Source organism: Sylvia atricapilla, chromosome 12 (assembly GCF_009819655.1).
Source record: "Sylvia atricapilla isolate bSylAtr1 chromosome 12, bSylAtr1.pri, whole genome shotgun sequence".
NCBI classification, from domain to species: domain Eukaryota; kingdom Metazoa; phylum Chordata; class Aves; order Passeriformes; family Sylviidae; genus Sylvia; species Sylvia atricapilla.
In genome coordinates this window covers 7,798,679-7,823,669 of record NC_089151.1, presented here as the reverse complement: position 1 = coordinate 7,823,669, position 24,991 = coordinate 7,798,679, and the positions used below count along the sequence as shown (strand labels likewise).

The 24,991-nt window shown below is 52.6% G+C and overlaps 3 protein-coding genes across 8 annotated transcripts in view; 2 read left to right on the top strand and 1 right to left on the bottom strand.

Moving 5' to 3' along the window:
* Positions 1 to 643: 643 nt before the first annotated feature.
* On the bottom strand, positions 644 to 11,292 carry LOC136366573 (SNF-related serine/threonine-protein kinase-like). Of its 3 annotated transcripts, none has more exons than XM_066327737.1 (6): positions 11,167 to 11,292; positions 4,498 to 5,114; positions 2,890 to 3,031; positions 2,509 to 2,721; positions 2,286 to 2,423; positions 644 to 2,149 (listed from the first exon to the last, which is right to left on the bottom strand). In XM_066327737.1, exons 2-6 carry the CDS (start codon positions 5,084 to 5,086, stop codon positions 1,309 to 1,311), a joined length of 1,923 nt encoding a protein of 640 aa, XP_066183834.1. In that variant the 5' UTR covers positions 5,087 to 5,114; positions 11,167 to 11,292; the 3' UTR covers positions 644 to 1,308. The 3 variants fall into 3 exon arrangements, with proteins under 3 accessions (XP_066183834.1, XP_066183832.1, XP_066183833.1); XM_066327735.1 differs by lacking the exon at positions 11,167 to 11,292 and adding an exon at positions 5,997 to 6,087; XM_066327736.1 differs by lacking the exon at positions 11,167 to 11,292 and having other exon boundaries at positions 4,498 to 5,534.
* AGRP (agouti related neuropeptide) lies at positions 7,244 to 11,175 on the top strand. 3 transcript variants are annotated; one of them, XM_066327742.1, is made up of 4 exons: positions 7,244 to 7,957; positions 8,787 to 8,974; positions 9,241 to 9,335; positions 9,962 to 11,175. In XM_066327742.1, exons 2-4 carry the CDS (start codon positions 8,791 to 8,793, stop codon positions 10,151 to 10,153), a joined length of 471 nt encoding a protein of 156 aa, XP_066183839.1. In that variant the 5' UTR covers positions 7,244 to 7,957; positions 8,787 to 8,790; the 3' UTR covers positions 10,154 to 11,175. The 3 variants fall into 3 exon arrangements, with proteins under 3 accessions (XP_066183839.1, XP_066183838.1, XP_066183837.1); XM_066327741.1 differs by having other exon boundaries at positions 8,775 to 8,974; XM_066327740.1 differs by lacking the exon at positions 7,244 to 7,957 and having other exon boundaries at positions 8,141 to 8,974.
* A 62-nt stretch (positions 11,293 to 11,354) lies between the features above and the next one.
* The window catches only part of ATP6V0D1 (ATPase H+ transporting V0 subunit d1), a 34,463-nt gene continuing 20,826 nt past the window's right edge, over positions 11,355 to 24,991 (top strand). For both annotated transcript variants that reach the window (XM_066327712.1, XM_066327711.1), the window contains exons 1-2: positions 11,355 to 11,526; positions 21,532 to 21,703. In XM_066327712.1, the coding sequence (XP_066183809.1) occupies positions 11,397 to 11,526; positions 21,532 to 21,703 (302 nt within the window). In that variant the 5' untranslated portion in view covers positions 11,355 to 11,396. The remainder of the gene's footprint in view (positions 11,527 to 21,531; positions 21,704 to 24,991) is intronic.

Genomic DNA, 24,991 nt, shown 5'->3' with positions numbered 1-24,991 from the left:
ACCTGCCTTTTCTCCTGTGGGCAGGAGCAGCATCCCCTCCTCCTGCTGAGGCCATGTAGGGGCTGCAGGGTCCTCAGGACACCCGCCTCCTTCTTTTCCTATAACCAGCTCCCCAAGCTGTTCAGAGCTAGCTCTATCCCACCTGAGACCCACACAGCATTGCTCCGTTCTTCCAACCACACAGTACTCAGAGACATCTCAGTTTGGATGGGTGAGGACAGAAAAGGGAGCTATCGGGGCCACACCTGAAAGGAGGGAGAAGGAGGATGCATAGAACAGGAGGAGGAACAGCAGAGCTGGAGGGAAGGAAGTCTGGGCTGGGTTTGAAACTGGGGGCTCAGGGGTGGCTCCAGGCTGAGAGTTGGGAAAGCTATTGGGGGCACCCAGAGGCTGAGTGTAGCTAACTCTCATGGGGATGTGCAGCACCCTCCACCAGCTTTCCGGCATGCCCAGGCCTTCTCTCACCTTTGAGTGTTCACCATCCCTGTCCTTACTCCCATCTGTGGCTGTCCTGAGCTCCATTCTGGGCCCTTGCCCACCTCAGCTCAGACGGATCCCCCTTAAAGCCACCCCTGGTGACTGGGAAGCCATCCCTGGCCCCCTGACTGAGAGGACAGTGATGTTTTTGCAATGACACTGCACCTGCATCAACCCACGAGTTTATTTTATTGTCCTGACAAACTTTGCTTCCCAGTGGCTCCGATCCTTCCATGCACATGTGCCACGGCTCAGGCCGAGCTCTGGCACACGCCTCCGTCGTCATTCATTTCTTGCCAGCAAGAAAACAAAGAGATAATAAATAGGAAGCTTATTTGCAGAGAGGGCCAGGGGACGGCCTGGGGTCACGGGCCAGGCTGTGCCTGGCCCCAGCCAGGGCTGGCGGGGGGGCTGCAGGCAGGACAGCCCAGCCCCGGGCCATGCACACTGTGGGGCTGGGGCACTGGGGGGTCTGGGGGGAATATAGCAATCTCTATTTAATTACATTAAAATAGACTATTTAAAAAAATTATTTCTAGTAGTTAAAAAAGTATCATGGTCCATCCCATTCCAGCAGGGTCAGGGAGCTGTCCCAGAGGTTTTGGGACACTCTGGCCAGTGTGGGGATGGACCCCAGTCTGCTTCACCCTGGGCAGGCCTGTCTGGGGGATGGTCTGTCACGGCGGGTTCCAGGGGTGGGTGCTGGCAGGGTGGCCACCACGGGTGACAAACCAGGGCACTGTGCCACCCACTAGCCCCACAGCCATCACAGACCAAGGTCAGGGGAGTGGGCGCCCTCCCAGACCCCAGAGCGGGGCCAATCCCGGGGCCTTAAATGACATGGCAGCAGTTGAACTGCCCCAGCGATAGGAGGCTCTCCTTGGAGCCCGGCCGGAGTTTGAAGGCCAGGGCTTTCTCGCAGAGCGGGAACTGCAGGAGCCTGTCCCGCAGGCTGCCTCCTTTGCTCTTGCCCGGGTCCAGCTTGATCACACTCTCTGCGCCCCCTTCAGGGCCCGAACTCTCCACCGACTGCTGGGCCGGGTTCATCTCTTCCCCCTGCCCTGGGGACGTGTCTGCAGGACTTGTGAGGGTGGCAGGAGTTGTCTCCGTCCCCGATACCTGGGGAACTCCAGCCGAGCCGCTCTGGGGTGACAGGACGGCTCCTCTTTCCTTGGGGAACTCTGCTGAGGAGCCCCCAGGCTCCGTGTCCTCCTCCCTCCTTGGCGGCTCAGCTCCATTTCCCCGCAGCACCGGGACACCCCGGCCCCCGCTGACTCCCTTCGCAGCCCAGGCCGCCCCCGAGCGCCCGCCCCGGCCCCCCAGCTCCAGCCCCGGCCCCCAGACCTCCCCGCGGCCGGCCGGGCGGTGGGCGCGCAGGAAGGCTCGCATCTGCTCCTGGTTCAGAGAGCTGCTCTTCCTCTCCATTGCGCTGGGCCTCTCCTCCTCCTCCTCGTCCTCCTCTTCCTCCTCACAGATCTGCTGCAGGGCCGGGGTGCTCTTGGTGATGGTGGTGTCAACGGCAGGGACCTTCAGCAGGGTCCCGGTGGGCTGCCGGCCGCCAATGTCCCCTCCTGGGGGCAGCCGGGAGCCCCCGGTGAGGCCGCCTGTCTCCGTGAAGGGCAGGAGGCTGCCGGCGCTGCCCACAGAGCCAAATGTGTCTGACAAGTTGGGCCTGAGGAAGGGGAGAGAGGTGTCAGTACCCAGCTGGGCATCGCAAGGAAAAGGACAGGGAACCGGCCAGATCCTGCACTGCGGACCCAGGATGGTGAGGAGGGGTCCACAGGACACGGGGCAGCAGGAGGGCTCACCTGCTCTGTACCTCCTTGGCCAGGTTGTAAACCAGACTGAGGCGGTGGCCCTGCTTCTCCTGCTTCTCCCGCAGCATCCTCTCGGCCAGCAGGAAATACGTGGCCGTGATGTGGTTGTAGCGGTCGGCTTCCAGCGCCCTGTGTGGGAGCGGGGGAGTTGCATCAGCACACAAGGGACATGCTTGGAGAGCTGGAGCTCCCAGCTCCGCACCCTGTCACTCACTCCTGGATGGTGTCCCGATCCGCGATGTTCCCGCACATCATGGCCTGCAGGATGATCTCGTGCTCCTCCTCAGACACGCGCTTGTGGGAGGTGAGGGGCAGCAGGGAGCGGCTGGCAGGGGACGGGTCCACCCCCTGCAGCCACGCGTGGCCCTCGATCTGCTCCAGGGACGCTCGTTGCTTCGGGTCCCGCTGCAGCATCCTGGAGATCAGACTGGGGGAAAGGAGAGACGTTGCAAACCCTGCAGCACCGTGTGAACCCCAAAGCAAGCAGCTTTGCCCACTCTTCCCACCTCAGCTCCCAGGCATCTGCCAGGGCTGGGGCACCCACCCCGGGGACAGCAAGTTGGGGTCTGGGGGTACAGTGAGGGGTGGTGCTCACTCAGCGCACTGTGCCGAGACGTGCGGGGGAACGGTGTAGCGGCAGTCCATGATCATGGTGAGGGTTTCGCTGTCGTTGGCCTCCTGGAAGGGGGGGTGGCCGCACACCAGCATGTAGAGGATTACTCCCAGGCTCCAGATGTCTGCAAGAAGCAGCAGCAGCAGCAGTTCAGGTTGCACTCACCATGGCTCAGGAAATTCCCCACCCCAAGGACCCTGGGATGGGCTGCTCCACCAGCCCCCAATGCTGCTCCAGCAGAGATCCGTGCTCACTGGGATGTTCCTTGGAGGTAACAGCTCCCAGGTCTTGCCCGTGGACAAGGGGACCACACTCCCACCAAGGCAGAAAAGGACCTTCCTATCCCCACATCCAACCAGGTCTCAAGGAACTTCACCAAAGCAGTTGAGGTGTTACCACCTTGTCCAGGCAGGGACAGGAAGGCCAGCCCTGAGCTCTGCCTCCCTCCCTGCTTCCCCCAATCACACACCCACCCACGGTGCTGTTTCATGTCATTCCTCAGCTTCCTGATTCCCAAGCCCCACCACAACCACCCTGGCACTGGGCTGTGCTTTAGGAGACACTACAGCAATCAGAGAGGGGCACAGCACCGATCTGGGCTCTCCAGCTGCATGAGGATCAACTGGAGAAGGATCACTGCCCTATCCTGGGGAAAGGGATGGAGTCAGAAGCATCTTCACTGGCGCCTCTTGCCCAGAACACAAATTCCTGCAGATGTGTGGGTTTAGGATGCTGAGCACGCCCTGGGGCGCTCTGTTAATACCTTCAGCTGCTTAAGTCAAGTGTTTGAAAATTTCTCATCTGCCTCGGTTTTCTGCCTTCATTTCCCTTTGCAGCGCCACCAGCTTATTTTTCTACCGCCTCCATAAGCTATCTCTGTTCTCAACTCAGGATCCGCCTCTCCCTGAGTCAACGCTGAGCTTTTGCCTTTAAGGGCTCATGTTTTGCTTTGCTAAATCCTCCTGCCCTAATTCCAGCCAGCCAGCCAGCTCGGATCCTGCTTTCCTCCCACATCCCCTCTGTCGCAGCAGAGCCTCTTGGAGCCCCCAGCCCAGCTCCCTGTGTCCTGGGACAGTCTTCCCAGACCCCTGCACCCTGGCCAAGGGAGGAGGAGCACCGGGAGCCATGGGGAGGAAGTGGTTTTCAGGGCGGGGGGGATGGAGCAAAGGAAACTTTCAGAGCTCCTCCACCCAAACAGCAGCATCCCGAGCAGATTTCCTTCCGGCCTCACCCTGCCAAATAACCACCAGCGTCAGATTGCTGGCAGCTGTATCCTCACACTGCTTCTCCTGGCGGCTGCCACACCAGGCTCACAGCCTGCTTGGGTTTTTTCCCCCTCTCCAGCAACTGTCACTCTGTGGGATCTCTGTGGATGCCGGGACGGTCTCTGCAGGGAGGACCCTGCTGTGCCAAAGCAGAGCTGGGCAGCCAGGCACCCAAGGGACAGGCTTGCTCCTTGCAGGGACAGCAGTGCCACCGTGGGCTCCTAGTGTAAGGGGCCAAGTGGGAGGTGGTACTCAGCTGGCAGGACCACACTCCAGGCAAAGCACAGGAGGGAGGCAAGTCCCCAGGGCACCCCACAGCCCTTACCAACAGCCGGGGCATCGTACTCATCCCCAAGCAGGATCTCTGGTGCCGAGTAGGCCAGGGAGCCACAGCTCGTGGTGAGCATCTTGCCGGGCTGGAAGCGGTTGCTGAAGCCAAAGTCAGTGAGTTTGACCACCCCCTGCTCCCGGAAGAAGACGACGTTCTCGGGTTTGAGGTCACGGTGCACCACATGGAGCTTGTGGCAATAGGAGATGGCATGGACAATCTGGGCAAAGTAGTGCTTGGCCCGTGGCTCGGCCAGGCCGCCCTCGTGCCGCATGATGTGGTCAAACATGTCCCCACCGTCGCCCAGCTCCAGGATGAGGTAGAGCTTGGCGTGGGTGTCGATGACCTCGTAGAGGCGCACCACGTTGGGATGTTGCACCAGCTTCATGCAGCGCACCTCCTGCAGGAGCTGCCCCGCCGCCTCCCCTGCCAGCTTGCTCTTGTCGATCACCTTCACGGCCACGCGCTGCCCGGTGAAGACGTGCCGGGCCAGCTTCACCACTGCAAAGTGGCCCTTGCCCAGCGTGCGCTCCAGGTCATACAGCCCCGCGATCTTGCCCTCGCCGCAGCCCTGTGCCCCGGCCATGGCGTCAGGTGGGGACAGGCATCAGGCGCTGTGTGACGGAGGAGATGCTGAGAAATGTGGGGTGAGGGACAGGGGCTCCCAAATACCAGGTGCCCCAGCACCACTGACACCAGCACTGCCAGGACATCAGGTCCCCAGCAGCCTGGGCAGCCCTGACACTCCACCTCACAGTCCCCATCCCAGGACCTAGATCCCTAACTGTATCCCTGTCTCCAGTTCCTAGTACTTTGGAGATCTCAGTGCTTCCATCTTCCATCTCCTGAGTATCCTAGGGCACCCCACAATTGCCAAGTCCAGATCCTCAGCATCTTAAGCACTCCAACACCCTCCTTTCAGTTCCCAGCATCCTGGACATCCCAATACATCCCTCTACTTCCCAGAACCCCAGGACATACTGATACCCTCTCCTCCAGGTGTCCAGAACTGCAGCACTCCAGGCACCCCAATACTCCTGCCTCCAGTCCCTCATCCCCCTGAGCAGCTCCATACCCCTTCTCTCCTGGTTCCCAGCAGCCTGAGTACTCCACACTCCTACCTCCAAATCGCCAGCACCCCTGTCACCCCATACTCGCCGATCCTGGGCACCCCAATAACACTAACCTCCAGGCATTCAGCATCCTGGCTACCCCAGTATGCTCACCTCCACTACCTAGTACCCCTGGGCACCCCCATATCTCCATCTCCAGTCCCCAGCACTCCGGGCCACCCCCATAACGTCAACCTTCAGGTCTCCAGCACCCCGTCACTCCCTTACCCCCATCTCCAATCCCCAACATCCGTGCAACCACCAAGCCCTCACCTCCAGCCCTCAGCACCTGGGCACCCCCATGCTCCCCCTCCAGCGCCCCGGGCACCCCGATACCCACCCCAGCCCCTGTCACCCGGTGCGCCCCAGCGGAGCCGCACTCACCGGGGCGCGGAGCTGCGACCGCCGGGGCTGCGGTGCCCGAGCGCGCCCGCCCCGCTGACGTCAGGGCGGCTCCGGGATCGCGCCTTAAAGGGCCCGGCCCGGCGGCGCTGAGGCCGGGGCCATGCTCATCGCACCTCCTGAGAGGCGGCTCCCGCGGCCCGCCTCGTTACTGCCTGTTTGGGGTAGCGGGGACTCGGATGGCATTAGCAGTAACGAGGGCTGGTGATGAGCTAAATGAGCCGTCCACCTGCCTGGATGCTTCCAGGAGGAGAGGCAGAGCCCCCAGCCCGGGCTTGTCTCCGCAGGGTCCCGCGGTTGGGGGCTCCTGCTCGGGGTGCCCGCTCACGGGCGTCTCTGCTGTGCCACTGACCCACTCCATCACTCGCTCCCACCTCACTGGAGCCTGAACCATTGAGCCGGGAGCGCAGCTCTGGCCCCCCTTTCCCCCTCGCTTTAAGCCGTCTTTTCCTGGAAGCGGCCCGGCGAGCGGCCGGCCGCCTCATTTAGCTCGTTACTGGCCATCGGGATGCGCACAAAGCAGATGTTGCTCCTGCAGATTAAAAAGCTCTCAGCGCGGCCGCCCTCGTTCCCGCTAATGCCTTCCCAGAAGTCCTGGCCCGCGGCTGCAAACAGGCCCTAATGAGCTGTGCCGAGGGCTCCGTGCGGGGGCTGGTGTCAGCGGGGACTGGGGCAGCGTGGACTGCGGACCCGGAGTCCCCAGGGCTGATGAATGGAGGAGCTGGGGCTGGATGGGACACTCGGCACCCACCTGGGCCTTGGGAATAGAAAGGGCTGCCAAAACCTGCCTCTCAGCCAAGATGAGTCTGTCCAGGCATGTGGGGTGGAGGAGGCACCCAGGAGCTGTGGCAGGGAGTCCTGACTGGGTGTTGTGCTCTAGGGGACCCAGATGCGTGTTGAGTGTTTCCAGCAGCCACTTGCTGAAGAAAATGACATATGGCAGATAAGCAAACCACTGGTCCTGTGGTCACTGGTCCTGGCCAGCTTGTCCCTCAAACGTAGCAGGAGTCAGATCATGCCGGGACAGGGGATGTAGGAGCAGAGGAAGGCTGCAAAGAGCCCCAGAGGTGGTGTAGCAGCTGGGAGCAGAGGCTCAGACTCTGCTGGGGATGTGCTGGGAGGCCTGGAGAGTCCTCCTAGTCCAGGAACAGCCTGGTGAGGGCAGAGCCTGGGCTGTCAGCCTTCCCTGCTGGGTATGTCAGAGACCGCCGAACCCTTCCTATTATGTTTTATTCCCCCAATTCCTTGCAGGGCTGAAGCTACTCAAGGCCATAAGTGTTCCCCAAAGGAGCCTGGCTCTGGGGAGATGCAGGTTTTCCAAATGAGACATGAGTAAGAGATGCAGTTAGCACAGGTGGAAGCCTGAACAATCTGCAGATGGAGATTGTGGTGGTCAGGAGCTGGAGGACTTCTGGAGGCTCTGCACTGAGTGGATGCTTGCCAGGAGATACAGATATGCAACATTCCCTTTGAAAACCAGTCAAGCTTGGCATGGTTTTGTTGAGGAGACTGTAGCCGTGTTATTTCTGTATTTGAGAACTAGGAGATGTCCTCAGGCTGCAGCCTTGGTGCTGGAGAGGGAAGCGGGCTGGAAAGGGAAATGGGCTGCAAAGACAGTGGGAATCGCTTCCAAAAAACCTGGGAGTTTGGAGCTAACAGGGATCTGTTCCTTCCTGCAGCTGTGCAAGGCACAAAGCATGAGTCCCCCCTCCCATGCATCACCCCACTGGCTGCCTCTCTACCCAGACAAAGCCCTTTTTCCAGAGATTCCCACCTACCTGGTAGTTAGTGAAGTCATGTGGCTGCAGCACTTAATTAATAAAAAGCCAATATAAATCCCAGTAAACATGTAGGGAGGAGGACACTGAGACAGAGAGCGGTAGTGGCACTTCCAGCAAGCTCAGTGGAGCAGCGGACAGCAATCCCCCTCTCTGCTCGGAGAGGTCAGTGCTTACCACGGGAAGGGTCTTGGGAGCGTGCGGGATGTGACACCCATGGTTGAGGGGCTCCCCACAGTGCAGAGGGGTCTCTCCCAGCAAAGAGCTGGGTGGTTTTGTGGGATGGGGAGATGAGGAGTGGCCAGCACTGGGCTGCTGAAGCCAGGTTTGGAACCCCAAGATTGCCCAAGCAGCAGGCACAGGGTTTCCCAGGATTTGGCTGACAGCAGCAACTGGGATACCACCTCCCAGTCCCTTTCCTTTTGTTCCCTAAGAGGTCACCTACTTTTTAAAGCCTTCAGGCCCCCAAAGCCCACAGCCTGACCCTGCAGCTTCTCCTGTTCCCCAGCCGTGTGTGCTGTGGTCCATCTCCCTGCCCAGCACGCAGAATCTAGTGGCACTTCCAGGCTCAGAGTTTGGCAGGAGCCGTGTCAGATATTTTGGCCACACACTACACCTCAGTGGTCTGGTGGCTGCTGTGTCTGGGGCAGAACCTGAATTGCTGCAAAAAAGATCAAATCTCAGTCTGATCTCTGCTGGTCACCCTCTTCTGTAGGGAGATCATGAATGTGCTCATATGTGGAGAGAGCAGATGTGCTCTCTCACATGGGAGTGTTTTGGGGCCTCTGCTCCCAGGTGCCTGTGGGTCCAAAAAAAGGCTCTCAAGTCCAAGGGAACAAACAGCTGGGAGTGGTGGCTGTGCTGGGAGAGGCTGCCCCTTGCTAACACGGCACTTCCCAGGGTGGCAGGGGGTGATGGCAATGGAGGGGACAGGCCAGGCTGCCAGCAGGTGGGCTGATGCTGGCCAGGCCCCTCTGCACAGGTTATCCCCCAGGACCATGCTGAACGTGCTGCTGCTGTGCTGTGGGCTGCTGCAGGGGATCCAGGCTGTCCTGGATCTCAGGAGTGCTGACCTGAGCTGTGGCCACCTGCAGAAGGCGAGCGGGGGGCTGGAGGGGATGGACAGAGCCCGCCCCGCCAGCCTGCAGCGGAAAGCGAAGGAGGCGTCTGCGGAGGCGGCAGGTGAGTCCTGTCTTCACTGACCCCCACCAGCCGCTCACTGGAAAACCCACGGCCCCAAAACTGAACTGGGGATCCCACACCCAGAGTTAGGGGATCCTCTTAAAGCAGCACAGCTTCTCCTGGCCCTGGCTAGTGAGAACAGCCTGGCAGCCCACAGGGAGTGGAGGCTTTTTTTTTTTTTTTTTGTGGGGACACACGAGCAAAGGGAGAAGATTCAGAGCTGACCCTCCAGCAGCCTCCTTGTCCAGCCTTTCTGTATCTCGCAGGAGCTCTCCCAAGGCTGGGGTTTGAGCAGATGGCCCTGGGGGTCCAAGAAGCTGATGGTGACCTTGTGCAGAGGGGCAGCCTGCTGGAACCACAGGTATGGCTCCCTGAAATTTTCTACAGACACCCCTAAGAGCAGAGCAGCCTCGGGCCACAGCAGCTTTCTCTGTGTCCCTGGGGCTGGGGGGGTTTGGAGCCCAGCATGGTACTGCCTGGGATGGGACTATCTGTCCATCACCTGTGGAGCTGGGACGAGCTGAGACTGCCCAGAACGGCAAGGGGCTCCAGCATTCAAAGCAGAGTGGTCCAAGCCTGTGCTCCTGTAATCCATTTAATTAACCTCAAGTGCAGCCCAGGAAGCTTCTGCAGAGCAGGAACTTGCAGGGCAGTGCCCTGTGTTGCCTGGCTCAGCCCCTGGTACCTCTGTTTAGGCAGAAGGCACAGCACCGTTTGGTAAAGTCCAGGCTGAACTTCAAAGTAAGTGTGTGCAGAAAGACCTTGAGACACTGCGGATGAGGCAGCAATGCCTGCAGAGTGTCCACAGGGCTCAGCAGTGATTTCCAACAGAAAACAGAGCCTGGAATTGAACACGACAGAAGCCTCTGCTGCTGGCAATGCCAGGTTTCAGCAGCCACTTTGGCTCTTTCCCATGCAGTTTTTAATTGCTAGCACAGTGGTCCAGGACCAGCTCTTCCCCTCCTCTTCCTCCTCTCTCCCCTGCAGGCATCATCCACAGAACTGCAAGCTGAGGGCCGTGAGGAGCGCTCCCCCCGCCGCTGTGTCCGTCTCCTGGAGTCCTGCCTGGGCCACCAGATCCCCTGCTGTGACCCCTGTGCCACCTGCTACTGCCGCTTCTTCAACGCCTTTTGCTACTGCAGGAAAATCAGCACCAACTTCCCCTGCGGCAAGAACTAGTGCCTGTGGGGCTGCCAGCTCCTCGCCCCTGTGTGTGCCTCCTTCTCCGCAGCTCCAATAAACCAGCTCTTTGCAAAAGCCACTGCAGAGTGGGGACGGTGTGGTGTGTCTGCTCGGGCTCTCAGGGGACAGGGGGTGGCAGCAAGGTGAGGGTGGCCTGTGCACAGCTGGGCACAGAGTCCACACAGCCAACACTCCAACTTACATCTATGTCAAACCAAATATGCCTTTCCTGGCTACAAAAGTGGTGTTTCAACAGCAGGGGTACCCCAGGTGATGTTCTGGCTATGCTGCTGTTCCCCACAAAATCGGGTTCGTTCCCGGGTCTGCACCGAGCTGATAGTGACACTCTCCAGAGAAACATCGATTGTTTATTTCAGAGCTGCTCCAGCCTGGGTGCTCGGTGTCATTCCACAAATCCAGCACACCTCACCAGGCTTTCCCTGCCATTATTTACCCTGAGAAGTTCAGGGTTAGTAATTTCCCGAGCACAACCCCACTATTAAGATTGGTTAATAATCTCCATAGAAATCACGTAACTCCAGGTAACTTCTACTCATGCTCAGGGGAAGGGTCTGCACCTGGGCAGGGTCTTTTTGTCCCGTAGCATGATTTTTAGTGTTACACTGAAGACAGTTCAGCTCTAGGATACCTGGAGTGCAAGTACTTCACCAGCTTAACAATGTACATATAGACAGATATGAACATTTTTACTTACTACACCCTAAAAGCTTGTTCCAGGATATTGAGTGACGAGTGCTGGCTGCTGCCTGTTCCACTGATTAGGTGTCTTTTCTTCCTGATAAGGCTTGAAAGTATACAAAGGTCTTACATCAAAGAACAACCTGCCTTAAGATAACCTTGACATATCCCACATTTTGCAACACCTCTACATCAAACAAAATTATTTAATTTTTTTACACAGCAGCTGCCGGCAAACCCTTTCCACTGGCTAGGTATTTCCTGGCTAGTAGAAGCGGTGTCTCGGCAGTAGGCGACGCTGCGAACTTTACTTGTGGATCCTTCTGTCTGCCTGTACCGCTCATGGTGGCTTAGGCGGAGCGAAGCAGAGCCTCTGGCGTGGCGCTGGGCAGCCGGAGCAGGAGCACGGCGTCATGGCGGCCGCCATCGCCTCAGGCCGCTCCCGCTCGCAATGGCTGCCGGGAAGGGGCCGCGCCCACGTGACCCGCCGAGAGTCACGTGAGGCGGCGGGCGGTAGCGCTGCCGTCTCGTCGCTGCCGCCATGTCGTGTTTCCCGGAGCTCTATTTTAACGTGGATAACGGGTACCTGGAAGGGCTGGTGCGCGGCTTTAAAGCGGGGGTACTCCGGCAAGGCGACTACGTGAACCTGGTGCAGTGCGAGAGCCTGGAGGGTGAGTAGCGGTCGAGGCCTGAGGCAAGCGGGAAGAGCCCTCCCCCACCCCGCTATCCTGAGGGGAATGTCCGGGCTGTGGGCTGAGGGGAGATGGTGGAGGGCTGTGGGGAGGCGAGGGGCTGCCTGGCAGTGGGGAAAAGAGCCGATAGCGGCGTTTATGAGACGCTGTTCCCTGTTCACCCCACGGCTGAGGACGCAGTCGATGTCGCTGTCCCCCCACCCCGCCTCAGCTGACTCAGTTTCCCGGTCAGCCCGGCCGTGCGATTGCAGCAGCCCGTACAGTGGTGTAAGGGAACTTGGGCTCCCGTTGCTTTCTTGAGGTGGCCGTGTAGCTGTGCCCTGCAGATTTTGGGAGCCTCTGGAGTTTTGACAGGCGTTGCTGGTGAGAGGTGTTTGTGCCTTCACTCCCTAAAGAGCAGAAAGCCTTTTAAGGCGTGGAATAAGGTTACGGTATAATCAAGGATCCCTGATATCCATTATTAGTTTTTAAGGAGATCAAGTCACCTGGGAGAGTACTTGCTGTTATTGAAGGATCACTAGTGGAAAAAAGTCTAGTGCACATCTGAGTAAATTCACCAGTGAATTACCTGTTGCATGTGATCTTGAGATCTTTCGAGGCTAATTCTGATTTGCAGCCATCATCTTTTTTTCTAGATCAGTGTGTACAAACTTGAAGAACTGTGAGGATATTCTTTTTCTTTTTTACAATGAAGGTGGTGAAACACTGGCACAGGTTGCAAGAGAAGTGATGGATGCCCCACTCTTGAAAGCATTCAAGGCCAGGTTGAATGGAGCCCTAAACAGCCTGGTCTAGTTGAAGAAATCCGTGCTCATTGCAGGCAGTTGGACTACATGGACTTTGAAGGTCCCTTCCAACCCAATCTGTTCTGCAGATCACCTGGTCATCATCTTAATTACTTTGTGCTAAACTCTTCCTCTGATCAGTGACCTGCTTAGCAGTTTTCACTGTTTGGTGTACAGAACCTGGATCACAAACCACAGAGATTAAAACCAGGCCTGTCTTGAAATAAACTGGAAACGCACGTATCCAGAGATGTTGGTATATATTGTATAGTTCCAGTGGAACTATAATTATTTGATTATTCTTTCTTCTGAAAAAATAGTTAAGCATCAGTTTTATCTAGACAATTGTTGCTGAGTGGTTAATTGACATTGGCAGTTTAGATGAATCCCTGGCCAGCTGAACCTGGATGCAAGTTACCTGGAGCTGCTCACTCCAGTAACAATAGAATGGGAACCAAGTGCTCTGTTGTGCCCCAGTCTCTACCTTAAAAACTCCCAGTATATTTGTACTTAGGACAGAAGCTCCTTTTCTGCTTTTCTTTTTTTGCAGCTCTTTGCTTGCAGCAGTCTCTGTCATTCCTGCCATGGAGCCCAAGGCCTAAAGAATGCAGTGGGAGTGACTTCTGCTCTCTTGGTAGTCACAAGTCTCAGCATGCCTGAGAAAACTGTGACTTTTCCACCTTTCCTGCAGATAACTTCCTCTTTGGAGTCTTTCTGTGCTTGGAGCTTCTCTTTTCTCTCCGTTTCTCGGTTTCCGAACGAACCTCGTTCTCCCTTGGCGTGGCCTTGGCTGCGTTTGGAGTGAGTCACATTGGCGTTCCCACTGTTTGCCATGGTGCAGTTTCTGTTCTGTCCCCAGCAGCTCTCTGGTGGCAGTCACTGCTGTGCTCTTGGTCACGCTGCATTCAGAACCTGAAGGCTTTTCCAAGTTCACTGCCAGTCTTGTTCCTCCTTCACTTGGCTCGCCGTGCCCCTGCTTAGCGTGCTTTTGGAGAGGGATTTTTCTTCAAAGGAGCATTGTTCTTTATTACTTACATAGGTCTCTGAACAAACAGTTTCCTTCCTCTGCCCTTTTAGTCTTGATTTTCCCATTTCAGTACTTGTTTTATGTGCTCCACAGACTTTTAACATGTTTCTTTCTCTCCCAGATGCTCGTCCGCACTAAATTCAGGCAGTGGCTGATGTACTGGAAGCCAAAATAAGTACTGGGGCATAAATTACTGATACATTCTTCCCTGTTCTCTGTTTTGTCTTTGCTCCTGCCTCTCACGTGTCTGGCTCTGCAGTTAGTCCCAGTCCTGGAGCAAGTGATTGCCTTGGCCATAGACAAAGCCTGAAGGACCGAGGCTGTTCTGGGTCTGGGCCCGGGAATTGAGTATCTGGCTGCTTGGAGGACACTGTGCTTCCAGGTCTGAAATGCTGCTCCCTCTGGTGTGCCCAGATCAGTCTGGAAGCATAAAGGAATTGACTTGTCTGCTTCTGGACTTAGGCTGGCAGTTTAGTACTGCTAGAAGCAAAGAAATCATGGTTTTCTGCGTGATCCTCTGTTGCCTCTGCTTGTCTGATCACAAGATAACCTGATCCAAGCTCTCCCTTGTTGATTCAGAAGCAGAGAGCCAAGTGGGCTGTCTGTGGTCGGGCAGGCTCCTGAGGTGCAGAAAAGGCCTTAGGAGGTGCAGAAAAACATGTCCGGGATTGAGGGTCTGTATGTGAGAATTGTTCTGGTTTGAACTTTCTCTGAAACCCTTTGGAAATAACACATTTAATCCCTTCTTTCAGCTCCAGAAGTCCTGGTGCTCTGGTTGTTTCTCAGCCCAGGCCCTGTGCAGTACACACAAGCTGGGAGTGTTTGGAACTTGCCTGGCAGTCGCTGTTGTATCCAGTTCCTGCTTCTGACACAAGGTGTCAGTGAAGGACCTGGAGCTGCTTTCCTCTGCTCCAGCGCTGTGAACATGGATTTGATTGAGTGGAATCTGTTCGGGGCAGCCAAGCTTAGGAGTCACCCAGATTTCTACTGTCAAAAGGTTGGTGTGTCATCTACAGCTGTTCAAGCTGTGGTGGCCTGTCATAGGTCGGATATTCTGTCAGGAGAATGAAAAGCTGTTGGTGCAGTTAAACAGTGGTGACGATTTTAAGCAGCGGAGTTCAGTCTGGGACTGGAATGTAGGTTATCAACTGGTTTTACTGTTGGTCTGCAAAACTCCCTTCTGCAAAAAGCATGCAGAGCCCAAGAAGTGCACAAAAGCATCTTGAACCAGGAATATCTTTAGCCTTACATCAGTGTTCATGAGCCTCCTATTGTCACTACTTCTTGCTTCCACAACAACAGTGCAGAAAGCTGCTTTCTTTCTGACCTGCCGGTGTTGTAGAGGTGACTGGTGGGTGAAATCCAGCAGCAGGATGTGTCACCTTCTAGCTGGGTGATGAGGCTGAGGAGTGGCAGGGAGTTGGCTCAGGCTTGTGGGCCTCTTTTGGGAGAGGCCTTCCAGAGAGGTATCTCAGCACCACCACTCTGTGGGTGCTTGTGCCTCCATCCGTGCAGTTGGCACAGCTGGGAACTGGGATGCCACAGAAACAGGGGTGTGCACTTGGAGGAATGGGATCTGTCCATGGAGTTTGTCTTCTGTACACCAGGCTGCATGCAGTGTATGCTTTTGTTTTCATTGTCCCAAGGATCTTTTTTCTCACCCTGCAAGCTGCCATTGCTTTGAGGTGTTCAGCACATCTCCTTTCACTGAGAGAAGAGCAGGGAAGGCTATGCTATGCATCTCTTTGCCATTTTATCACTGTGGTCCTGGAATTTAGGCCCCAGGAAGGCTGGAGCTGGGCTTCTCTTTCAGCATAACCATATGGGCAGTGTGTCCTCTCTTGTATAGGGGTGTTGCAGAGCTCCATACTGACTTCAAGAGTGCTGCTGGTGGAGCTCATGGTATTCTGTGTGAAGGGGGAACAGCGTAGATCCTTTCCTGTGCAGCTCCTTTACTGTACTACCAATCAAGGAGAGGCCACTTGATGGTCCCGAGGTGTGGCCGTGCTTAGATCCATCCTGAGCTCTGGGAATGGCTCAGTCTGAGCTCAGGGTGTAGAGGCCAGGCCCTCATGTGATGAGCGCCTTTCATTGTCATTCACACCATGATCATTTGTCACTCTCCTGACATCTTGGAGCCCTGTGTGAAAACGCACCCCTGTGTGCTCGGACTGTGCAGCAGGTCTGGCCCCAAGAGCTTTCTCCTGCCTGAGGGGGCAGTGTCTGCAGGGAAGGTGAGACCAGAGGAAAGTATGGACCATATGTGTCCTCTGAATGCTGACTTCTTGTGCAGCAACAGAACAGGGTTCAAAATTCTGTCCTGCTAATCTCGATGCTTTGTCCTGCATCCTGTGTGGGGTAACCACTGGGCTGTGGCTGTTCCATCAACTGTCCTGTTAAAACAAGCTCCAGGAAAACATTTATTGGAAGAATGATGACACCTCCATAGCCTACTAGATCATGGTGGCAAAAAAACACTGTGGTCACTGGCTTCCTGCAGGGTTCAGCAGAGGCTCTTTGCTGTTTTTTCTGGCCACCTTTACCAGGCAGAGACCTGCTTTCTCCTGGTTAAACTTCAAGCAGCAGCTGAGGTCAGCTTCTCAGTACTGGTGCAGCTTCAGCCCTTGTTTGGGTCCTAGCCCTTGTTAGATGATGATGGTGTCTGGGTTTCCTGGCAGGTACTGCTGATCGTCAGTGCTTTCATCTTGTTTTTCCTCAGCTGTTGGCTCCTGCAGCATGAGACTGTTCGCTGCCCTGTTTGTTTTAGTTTCTGAGTGATTTGTTGCTTCTCCCTTAACCCCTGCACTAGGTGCTGTGCTGATGTCCTGCACTGGACTTCTGAGATTACAGAGTGTCTTAGAGCAATCTGCTTTTGGAGGGGGAAAAAAGCTTATTGGGGATGAAGGCAGATGAGGAGGGATTACCTTGCCTTTTGGACAGATTAGGAAGGGGCTGCCTAGTTGAGGAGCTTCTCATGGAACATGACCTGGCTGTGCTGGGCTTGAAGCTCTGAGTGGAGTGAGCTCAGTCCCAGGAAGGGATGGGCTAGAAACTCAGGCTGCCCTTTGGTGCTGAGGCCAACTCAAACTGGTGAAAAGTCAAGGGTGAGATACTGATGGAGGAAAGAGCCAAAGATGATGCTTCTCTCTGCCTAACTGTGGCTCAGATGAATTTGCTGCCTGACAACAGAAGAGGTAGCACATCACTGCTGGTGGTGTGCAACCACAGGAAAGGTCTTAAATTCTGCAGGGAGCGAAAGGTCTCTGAGTTCTTCTTGAGCAAGATTTCAGAGAATCAGCTTCAGGAGTGTCTGAAGTGGCTATAAACAGACCAAACAAACAGCAACAAGGCAAATGGTAATGGCTGCAGTTTCCTGAAGGGAGACGTGGGCGATGTAGCTCATCTGCAGACTGCTATGTAATCCCTCGGCTGCTTTATTGCCTCCAGCCTAGGAGATGGCAAATGATATTTTAATTTTTTACATAGGCGCTGATGGCCCCAGGTGCTTTGGAGGACGATGTTTGGGTTACAGCAGATAATTTTTGTGAAAACATCAGTTCAGCTCAGAAGTTGCAGAAGCTGATTCTGCGCCTGTGCGTGAGAAGACAGATCAGTCCTCGCCTGGAAGTGCTTGAGCCCTTAACTTGATTCAGAGCTCTGCAATGCAGTTACAGCAGGAAAGAAGGGAGGGTAGGAAGTGTGAGCTGATGGGGCCGTGGATCATTCTGTCTGAGCAGGGCTTATAGGAAAGGCATTGACTGACAGATGTCTGACAGATTAATGGCTTGGTTCCTTGTTATGTCAAAGCAAATTTGCAGGAGAGGATAGTTGCATTAGTGTGGATATAAAGTCTCTTGTGAAGATGTCATCTGAAATGTCAAGGTGTTGGCACAACAGTATGTTGAATTAAGCTCTGGCTGCGTTTGTGGCTCATGTACAGGCAGCTGCATGAAAAGCAGAGGGCCTGATCTGAGAGTTGATGGGAGGTGGCTGTAAGTACATGTCATGGTAATCCCAGGCCCTACCCTACCCATCTTAAAAAGGCTGTCATTCTGACAAATGGTTGTGTTCCTGCACGAGACAGCTTTGTGGGAGCAGTGACCTGGCCATAATTTCCTAGGTTTTGCGGGGGAGGAGAGAGAACAAAAGTGTTGTGGTCATTCAAGTGCTCCTTTGCCAAATGCTGGCTCAGTCTGTTACATAAAGTGTGTGAACCTTTCGGAAAAATGCCAAAACAGGCAAATATATCTCTTAAAATCAGTCATTGGGTTGAGGCCCTGTGCTGTTGCTGGTCTGTATCTGGAGGACCTCATCAGGAGAGGCTGGGCTCTAGGTGCAGGTCTCTGTCCTCCTCAGCAGCAGCTGGGGAAGAGGCACTGCACAAGCCTTGCAGCCAGTGTCTTATCGACATTCAGCGTGTGGGATCTCTGGCAGCTGCCCCTGGCACAGCGCTGCTCTTGCTGCCAGAGGCCAGCTCTAGCTCAGTCTAAGCTTGTGTCAGGAACCTGAGCTTTTGGAGAGCCTGGGGCTTGCTCAGCAGTGGGTCCATTTATTAGCCACCATGCTACTGGGACAGCTCTTCTGGCAGCAGATTTGTGAAACCACGGGATTAGTTTGCGCTCATCTGAGAAGCTTGACATGTGAATAGTCCTATTAAAAGTTCCCAAACCCTCTTGGCTGAGGCTTGGTGACTAGCCCAGCAGCTGGAGGAGGACAGGCTGGTGTAAAGCACTGATACACCGTGGGATGCACTGAGTCAGGGTTCATAAATCCGGTCCAATTTTTGGAAAATATGTTCCGTTTTGTCTGCTTGGATGCTGAAAGATTCAGAAAAGTTTAGTCCTGCAGTTTGTGGCTGGCCTTCCTTGCAAAAATGAATTCCAAGTGTTATATAAACATGGCCCTTATTCCAGTTGCAACATAATGCGCTGGCTCTCGTGCTGTGGAGTTGGGGGCACAACCCCTTCATGGAGCAGGGCAAAATGTTCTTGCCAAGCAGCTCATGGGAGCTTGCTCAGAGCTGTTGGAGAGCCTGCAAGGCACAATGTGCAGCTTGTGTGCCTCTGGTCTAGATGCAGTGCAGCTCTGACTTCCTGGAAATACAGCAAACTTCTTTTTGTGTCACTGAGTCCGTAGCATCAAGTGACATGATAGCAAAGCAGCTGCTTGCAACCTCAAAAGCAGAGTTTCAGGTTGTGGTGGCAGCAAAACAAACTGATGGTGTTGGACTTGAGGAAACAAGCTTTGGCAGCTTCCCTACTAAAGGCAGATCTGTGAGGATATGCAATAGCTGCTTCTTCTCCAAGGTTCTCTATGCTGCAAAACAACATCACATGCTTTTTTGGGCAGCCTTAGCTTCCATTAGAGTTCTGCACAGCTACAGGAAACTGCAAGTAGGAGGTATATGGATGCAACCAATGAAGTTCCCTGTGCCTTCCCTTGCAATCTGAACTTATGGGTATAATACTCTTACCAGGACCTTTTCTCTCATATTCATTGAACAAATTAATTGATCAATTTTATTCCATGTTTTCTCCAGTTTCTGATAGGATGTCCTGATGTCCTGATCTGTTAGGAACTTAATTTCCACTCAGACTCCAAGGTTCATAATTCAAGAGCTTTAAAAAGTGGGACAAAAATCATTAAGGTGTAGTTAAGGTAGATTTCCCATCTATCTTTGCCTTCAGAAATCAAGCAATTGCAGAACAGATGGGTCAGAAGCCTTTGCATACAGGGTGCTGCCCATGAGCTGGGCATTTTGAAGACTTTGGGGAGTGATTACTATGAATAATACTCCTGTGCAGGCTGCATGGAGGTGAGGGACACTCCAGGTTGTGGCATGATCTGGTGTTTGACTCTGTGGCAAGGTTCTTGTTGCAGACTCGACTGAGTTACCCAGGCAGTGTCTTCTCCCTTGCAGGTGTGAGCATAAGTTGACCATGATTTGGTAAAACAAACCACAGCTGTTCAGCTGCAGACTAACCTGAAGAACAGAGATCTAGGTTAGATCTCTGCTTTGCTTCAGCCTTAATGTGTGTAGCTGGATGGGGAGCTCTATTTGCTGCATCCAGGATTCATGGAATTATTGAATGGTTTGGGTTGGAAGGGTCCTTAAAGACCATCATGTTTCAAACCCCCTTCTATAGGCAGAGAGACCTTCCACTAGACCAGATTGCTCTAAACCCCATCCCATCTGGCCTTGAAAAATTCCAGGGATGGGGTATCCACAACTTCTCTGGGCAACCTGTGCCAGTGCCTCGCCACTGTCCCAGGGAAGAATGTTTTCCTGATATCCAATCTAAACTTAATCTCTTTCAGTTTGAAGCCGTTACCCTTTGTTCTGTCATTCCACACCCTTTTTAAAAGTACCTCTCCAGCAACAGCCCCTCCAGGTACTGAAAGGCTGCAGTAAAGTCTCCCTAGAGCCTTTTCTTCTCTAGGCTGGACAATTCCAGTCCTCTCGGCCTTTCCTCATAGGAGAGATGCTCTGTCCCTCTAATTATCTTTTAGCCTCTTGTGGACCTTTTCCCAACAGTCTGATGTCCTTCCTGTGCTGAGCACCCCAGAGGTGGATGCAGTGCTGCAGGTGGGGTGTTACCAGAGCTGACTAGAGGAGCAGAATCCCCTCCTTTCTACAAGCACCCCTAAAACTGTCAAGTAAAACACTGAGAAAAATGATAAACTGAGTGATATTAAAGTCTCTGGCCTTTATTTTCCTTCCTTATAAACTCCATCTGTTTTCTGCAACACTGAGCAGTGGGAATATCTTTGTAACTACTGAGTGCTGGGTCAAAATCATCTTTGCTAGACCTCCTTGCAAACACCCAGAAGAGTCAATTGGCTTGGAAGCCGTTTGACCCCTGATCCCTCGGGCTGAGAACAGTATCATGCTGCACAAGCTCAGGTTGGAGCCAGAGGAGGAGCTCCATGGCTGGGTGTAATGTCAAAAGATCAAACTCCTCAAACCAGGCTGAGTGCTTGCTCTGACCTCAGTGCTGTGGATGCTTGTGCCATAATGCTGAGGACTCGTATGGCTCAGTGGAAGGGAAAGGCAGCCACAGTAATGCTGCTTCAGAAAAAACAGAGAGAAATGTCTTTTTTTGTTTTCTCTGGATGGTGTGTTCACATCTGGTTTGACTCAACTCTTCCAGCTCCTCTCCTTACCCCATAAAGGCCTTGAATTCCTGGGAGGATGGCCCTCTGAGGTGAAGCTGAAGGGAGATGAACATTGTGTACCAATGCAACTAGTAGAGCTTTGAGGAGTAGGATTGTATGACGTTCCTTAGTTCTGGATTCAGTTTTTCCACAGAGACACTTAAATGCTTTTGGCTTAAACAGAGCTTTTATCTTGACAGAACTCAGCATGTTGTGGTTGCTTGTTGGCCAGGACTGCAGCTTGGTTGGGCACCTGACCTGCAAGCAGGGGTAACAGAGGAAATAAAAGTTTCCTCTGCTTGAAACTGGAGAAAGGGGAGACTTCTGAGCATGTTCTTCCATCCTGGGCAGGGATTGCCTACCCTGTGAGATGGATTTAAATGCCCTTCATCTTCACTAGCCCCTGTCTTCCTATTAATGCTTGAATTCTATTTACCAGCAGTTAGCTGAGCTGCTTTGATAATGTGAGACCAAGATGGTTTATAATTTCTAAGTTGCTGTTTCTGTCTTTTTGGCTTTGAAAGCTTTACAAATGCCTGCATATCACTAGTATCTGGAGTGACTTGCTGTGCGTGCAGTCAGGTTCTTGGTTGTGATTTTTTCAGAGGAGCCTGCAACCAGAGCCCTTTGGAGTGTTTAACTTATTTTGGTTTTTTCTTCCCCTAGATTTCTCTTAAGTACCTCCTAGAAAATCAGTAAGCTTCCACCTTGACCTAGCAGAGTGAACAGCTGGTACCAGTGTGTGTGCTCAGTTACACAGATGGTGTCACAGCTTTTTCTTTAAGATGAGGCAAGGCTGATATGGTGGAACACTGATCTTTTCTTGCATTTGGATTGCCTGTAAAACCAAGCAGAAATATAAGTATATGACCTAACATGTGGGATTTGTCTAGGTGATGTTTCAGAGAAGAGAGTGCTTAGAGAAGTGCTGAGCAACAGCTTTCTTGGCAATGCTGAAAAAAATTCCCCAAACCCAGCCCAAAACCCTCTAGAGTGGAATTATTCTTTCTTTTTCAGACTTGAAACTGCACCTCCAGAGCACAGACTATGGGAACTTCCTGGCCAATGAAGCCTCCCCGCTCACGGTGTCCGTCATTGATGACAAGCTGAAGGAGAAGATGGTGGTGGAGTTCCGTCACATGAGGAACCATGCCTATGAGCCCCTGGCAAGTTTTCTGGACTTTATCACGTGAGTACCAGCTGGTCATGAACAGCATTTGAAATGCTGGTCTTCTTCCAGACTTGAGAGCTCTCAGACCAGCTTTCTACTCTCAGCCCTGTGCTTATTGTGTTTTATGCATGAATGAAATGGGTGTGGTTGTATCTGGAGGTCTCAAAGCATGGTATCTCACTGTGTTGTTAAAGGCTTCTGTTCCCAGGGAGCATGTGCCCCATTGGTACAGCTGCTTGGCTGCCTTCCATCACAATATTGATTCAGTCTCTTGGAGTTACCATTTATCTTCGTTCCTTGTGTTAAATGTTCTTGTTTTCTTTAAAACTGTGATCCTGCTGCAAGACATAGGCATGCCATGCATGTGCACTACAGCAGTTGCCTGCGAGTTCTGAGCCACTGAGGGTGATCAGCCTTCATCAGGGCTGATGTGATTCTCCTGTCCTACCCCAGGGGCTGTAGGACTTCCTCTGGCCCCATCACAAACTGGTTCATGGAGTTGAGAACTGGCCAGAAATTGAACAACTTCTCCTTTTTGGGGTTAACCTTTGACTGGTTTGTTTTTCTTGGACAGCTCAGTGGGATCCAGTGAATGCCAGCCCTAGGGAAAGGCAGGGCCTGGAATGTGCAGCAGGGAAAGTAGGGCTCCAGTAGCCTCAGCACGTCTGTCTCAGTTGATGGAAACACATGGGGCTTCCACAGCAGGTTCAGCTGATGTGAAAAGCTTGAAATAGCCCAGCAGTCTTGAGGTACCTTCTCCCAAAGGTTTTGCACAATCCTCTGCTTCCCAGTGTGCTGCTCATGTTTTGTTTGGTAACAAAGTGGAATTGTTAGTGGCAGATGGATACTGCTTGTCCCAGCTTGCATCTGAAACATGGAAGTAAAATTGACTTTTTTCTTTCTTTCTATTTAGTCTATATTCCTGTGTGCTCTAGTTTGGCTTGCAAACTGTGCAGCCAGTGGTCTCTAAACACCAAGGAGATGCCTCAGGGACAAAAGTGAGTTTCTGGTTCAGCAGAATGTGGCTTTGACTTGCATTTCTGAGAAGGAGATCATGGTCTATCCTCGAGTGGGATAGTTAATGTATCACCTCTGGTACATTGGGCCTGGGCTCATCACAAGCACTCTGGCAAGTGATATTTAATCTTGCATTTTTGGCAGCTGTGTGTTCTGCTGCTTACCAGCTACATGTTTTTAAATGATGCAGGCTGATGTAGAAAGACCTTTGTGGTTGATGAAAAAAATTTAAATTTTCATCTATCTCTGGCTTCTCCTGCATTTGCCAATATTAGGTATACACCCATCTGTCTGCCACGTGCCTTTGTGTTCACTTCTTTCTGTGTCTGGGTGCTACTGCTATCTCACTTTCTAACCCAGTGGCTCATATCTGTTACTTTCTGTGTCAGTGTGTTAAAGGTGTCTCCTAAGCCTTTTCTGTTTTCTAAGAAATAGTTTTTACTTATAAGCTTGCCAGTAAAATTTCTGGAGTTTTCATTTTTGGACCCAATATGGAGCAAAACATTACTAAGCTCCCATTTTGCAGCAGTGTTTGCAATGAATGAAGCAATTTCTAGTTCATCATGTTAGTTGTATGGAGCAATCTCTTCTCTCAAACTTAAATTAACTCTTAAAACACCTCTTTGCCCATCTTGAATTTTCTGTCAAGACATCAGTGCTGTTTAAGCTTGGCAATATTAGGTGGGTGGACCTCCACTGTTGCTTTTCCTTTGCTGTGTTACAGGTTTTATGAAAATGTCTCCATGGAATTATCATAGTAATCACTAATGCTTCTGTCATATCTGTTTAAAGGCAATAGTTTGGGCAGCACAGCAGTATCTTGCAGACTTTAAAACTTTCCTGTTGCCTAACAGTCTCACTTCAAAAACCAGTGTGTGAAAAACATGAACTGAATGGTCTCAGACTATGCCTGCCTTGGTTACACACTGCCTGACTTGGTAGGAAGGCTATGGATGGCAATGGAAATCCAGTTCCCTCTTATTTCAGTTCTCTTGATCTTTATCCAGTTTCTACATCCGCCTCAAGTTTTGTGCAAGACCTTAAGCATCTTGTGTAATCAGAAAGGCTGGTTGGTTTCTACCAGGTGTTGGAATCACTTTTTAAATCTGGTGTTCTGCCCTCAACTTGATTTAACTTTGATCTTGTTCTGCCTCTGTTATTCTGATGTTTGATGAGTTGTCTACAGAAAAACACAATTCTGTGCAGATAGCTCTATCTCTTGCTACTGCATAATCTCTTTTTGTATGTGTTGTTCAGCACAGAATGTTCCTTCCTCAAGTTGTCTTCATTCTTATCTCTTCTTTTCCTTTTTACCCACAAGATTTGCTTTAATGCCACTGTCTGCAGTGCTGCCTAGAGGAAGGCAAAAAATGAAGCAGTAAAAAGCTGTTTTCCATTTGTTTTCCCAAATGGAATGTCTGCACTGTCTTGTAGAGTCTTTTGTGCAAGGAGGTCAAGTGTTCAGTTGGGTTTTCAGTCATGGTTGTGCTGCACTACTGAAGGAGGGGTCTCCTCTGGGTCTGCATTCATCACACCAGTGGGGTATTGTTGAAGTAGAGGTGTTACCAGCTTTGACTGGTCCAAGGTGGGAGTCACTATGTGGGTATTAGAATCTCTAATAACTTGTAATAGCTCTACAGACAGGTTAAAACAGAAGATACAGTGAACCACAAGGAGTTTGGAGAGGGGGCTGCTTTTGCCCCATGGGTTTTAATACCTTCCCTTGATAAACCTAGTATTTTGGTGACAGGCCTGGTAGAAAAGAGGGTAGACTAGATGTGACTTCTTGGGCTGCCTTTCAGACTGTCTTCCCTGAAACTGTCCGTTGAGTAGGTCTTGGCTTGGGGCAGGGGACAGAAATTTCAGAGATTTTGTCTGCTGACAGTAAAAACTTCCCATGTGTGTCTCAAAAAGTTGGAGTGGAGAGCAGCTCTCTTCGGAGCTGGTGGCACATACTTGTGCCAGTGGTTTTCATCTTGCTCAGGCTTGTATGGAGGCTGCACCATAAAAATGTTCATCCAAAGGATGTTGACAGTGCTGGGGATTTTGTGCTTGTGCACCCAGAGGTACTGTGTCTGCCTGCTTGCCTGCCTGCCTGGAGGACATTGGGATAAGCCTTTACCTCTTGATTTTTTTCATTCTGGGTGCACACGCAAATAGGTGGTGATTTATCTTTGCTTTTTGAACCTAACTGTTTCCCACTCCTTTCTTTCATGGTAGTTAATGAAACTTGAGCAGGAAATGATAAAGACTGCTCCTGGTAGACAGCTCAAGGCAATTGAGGCACCA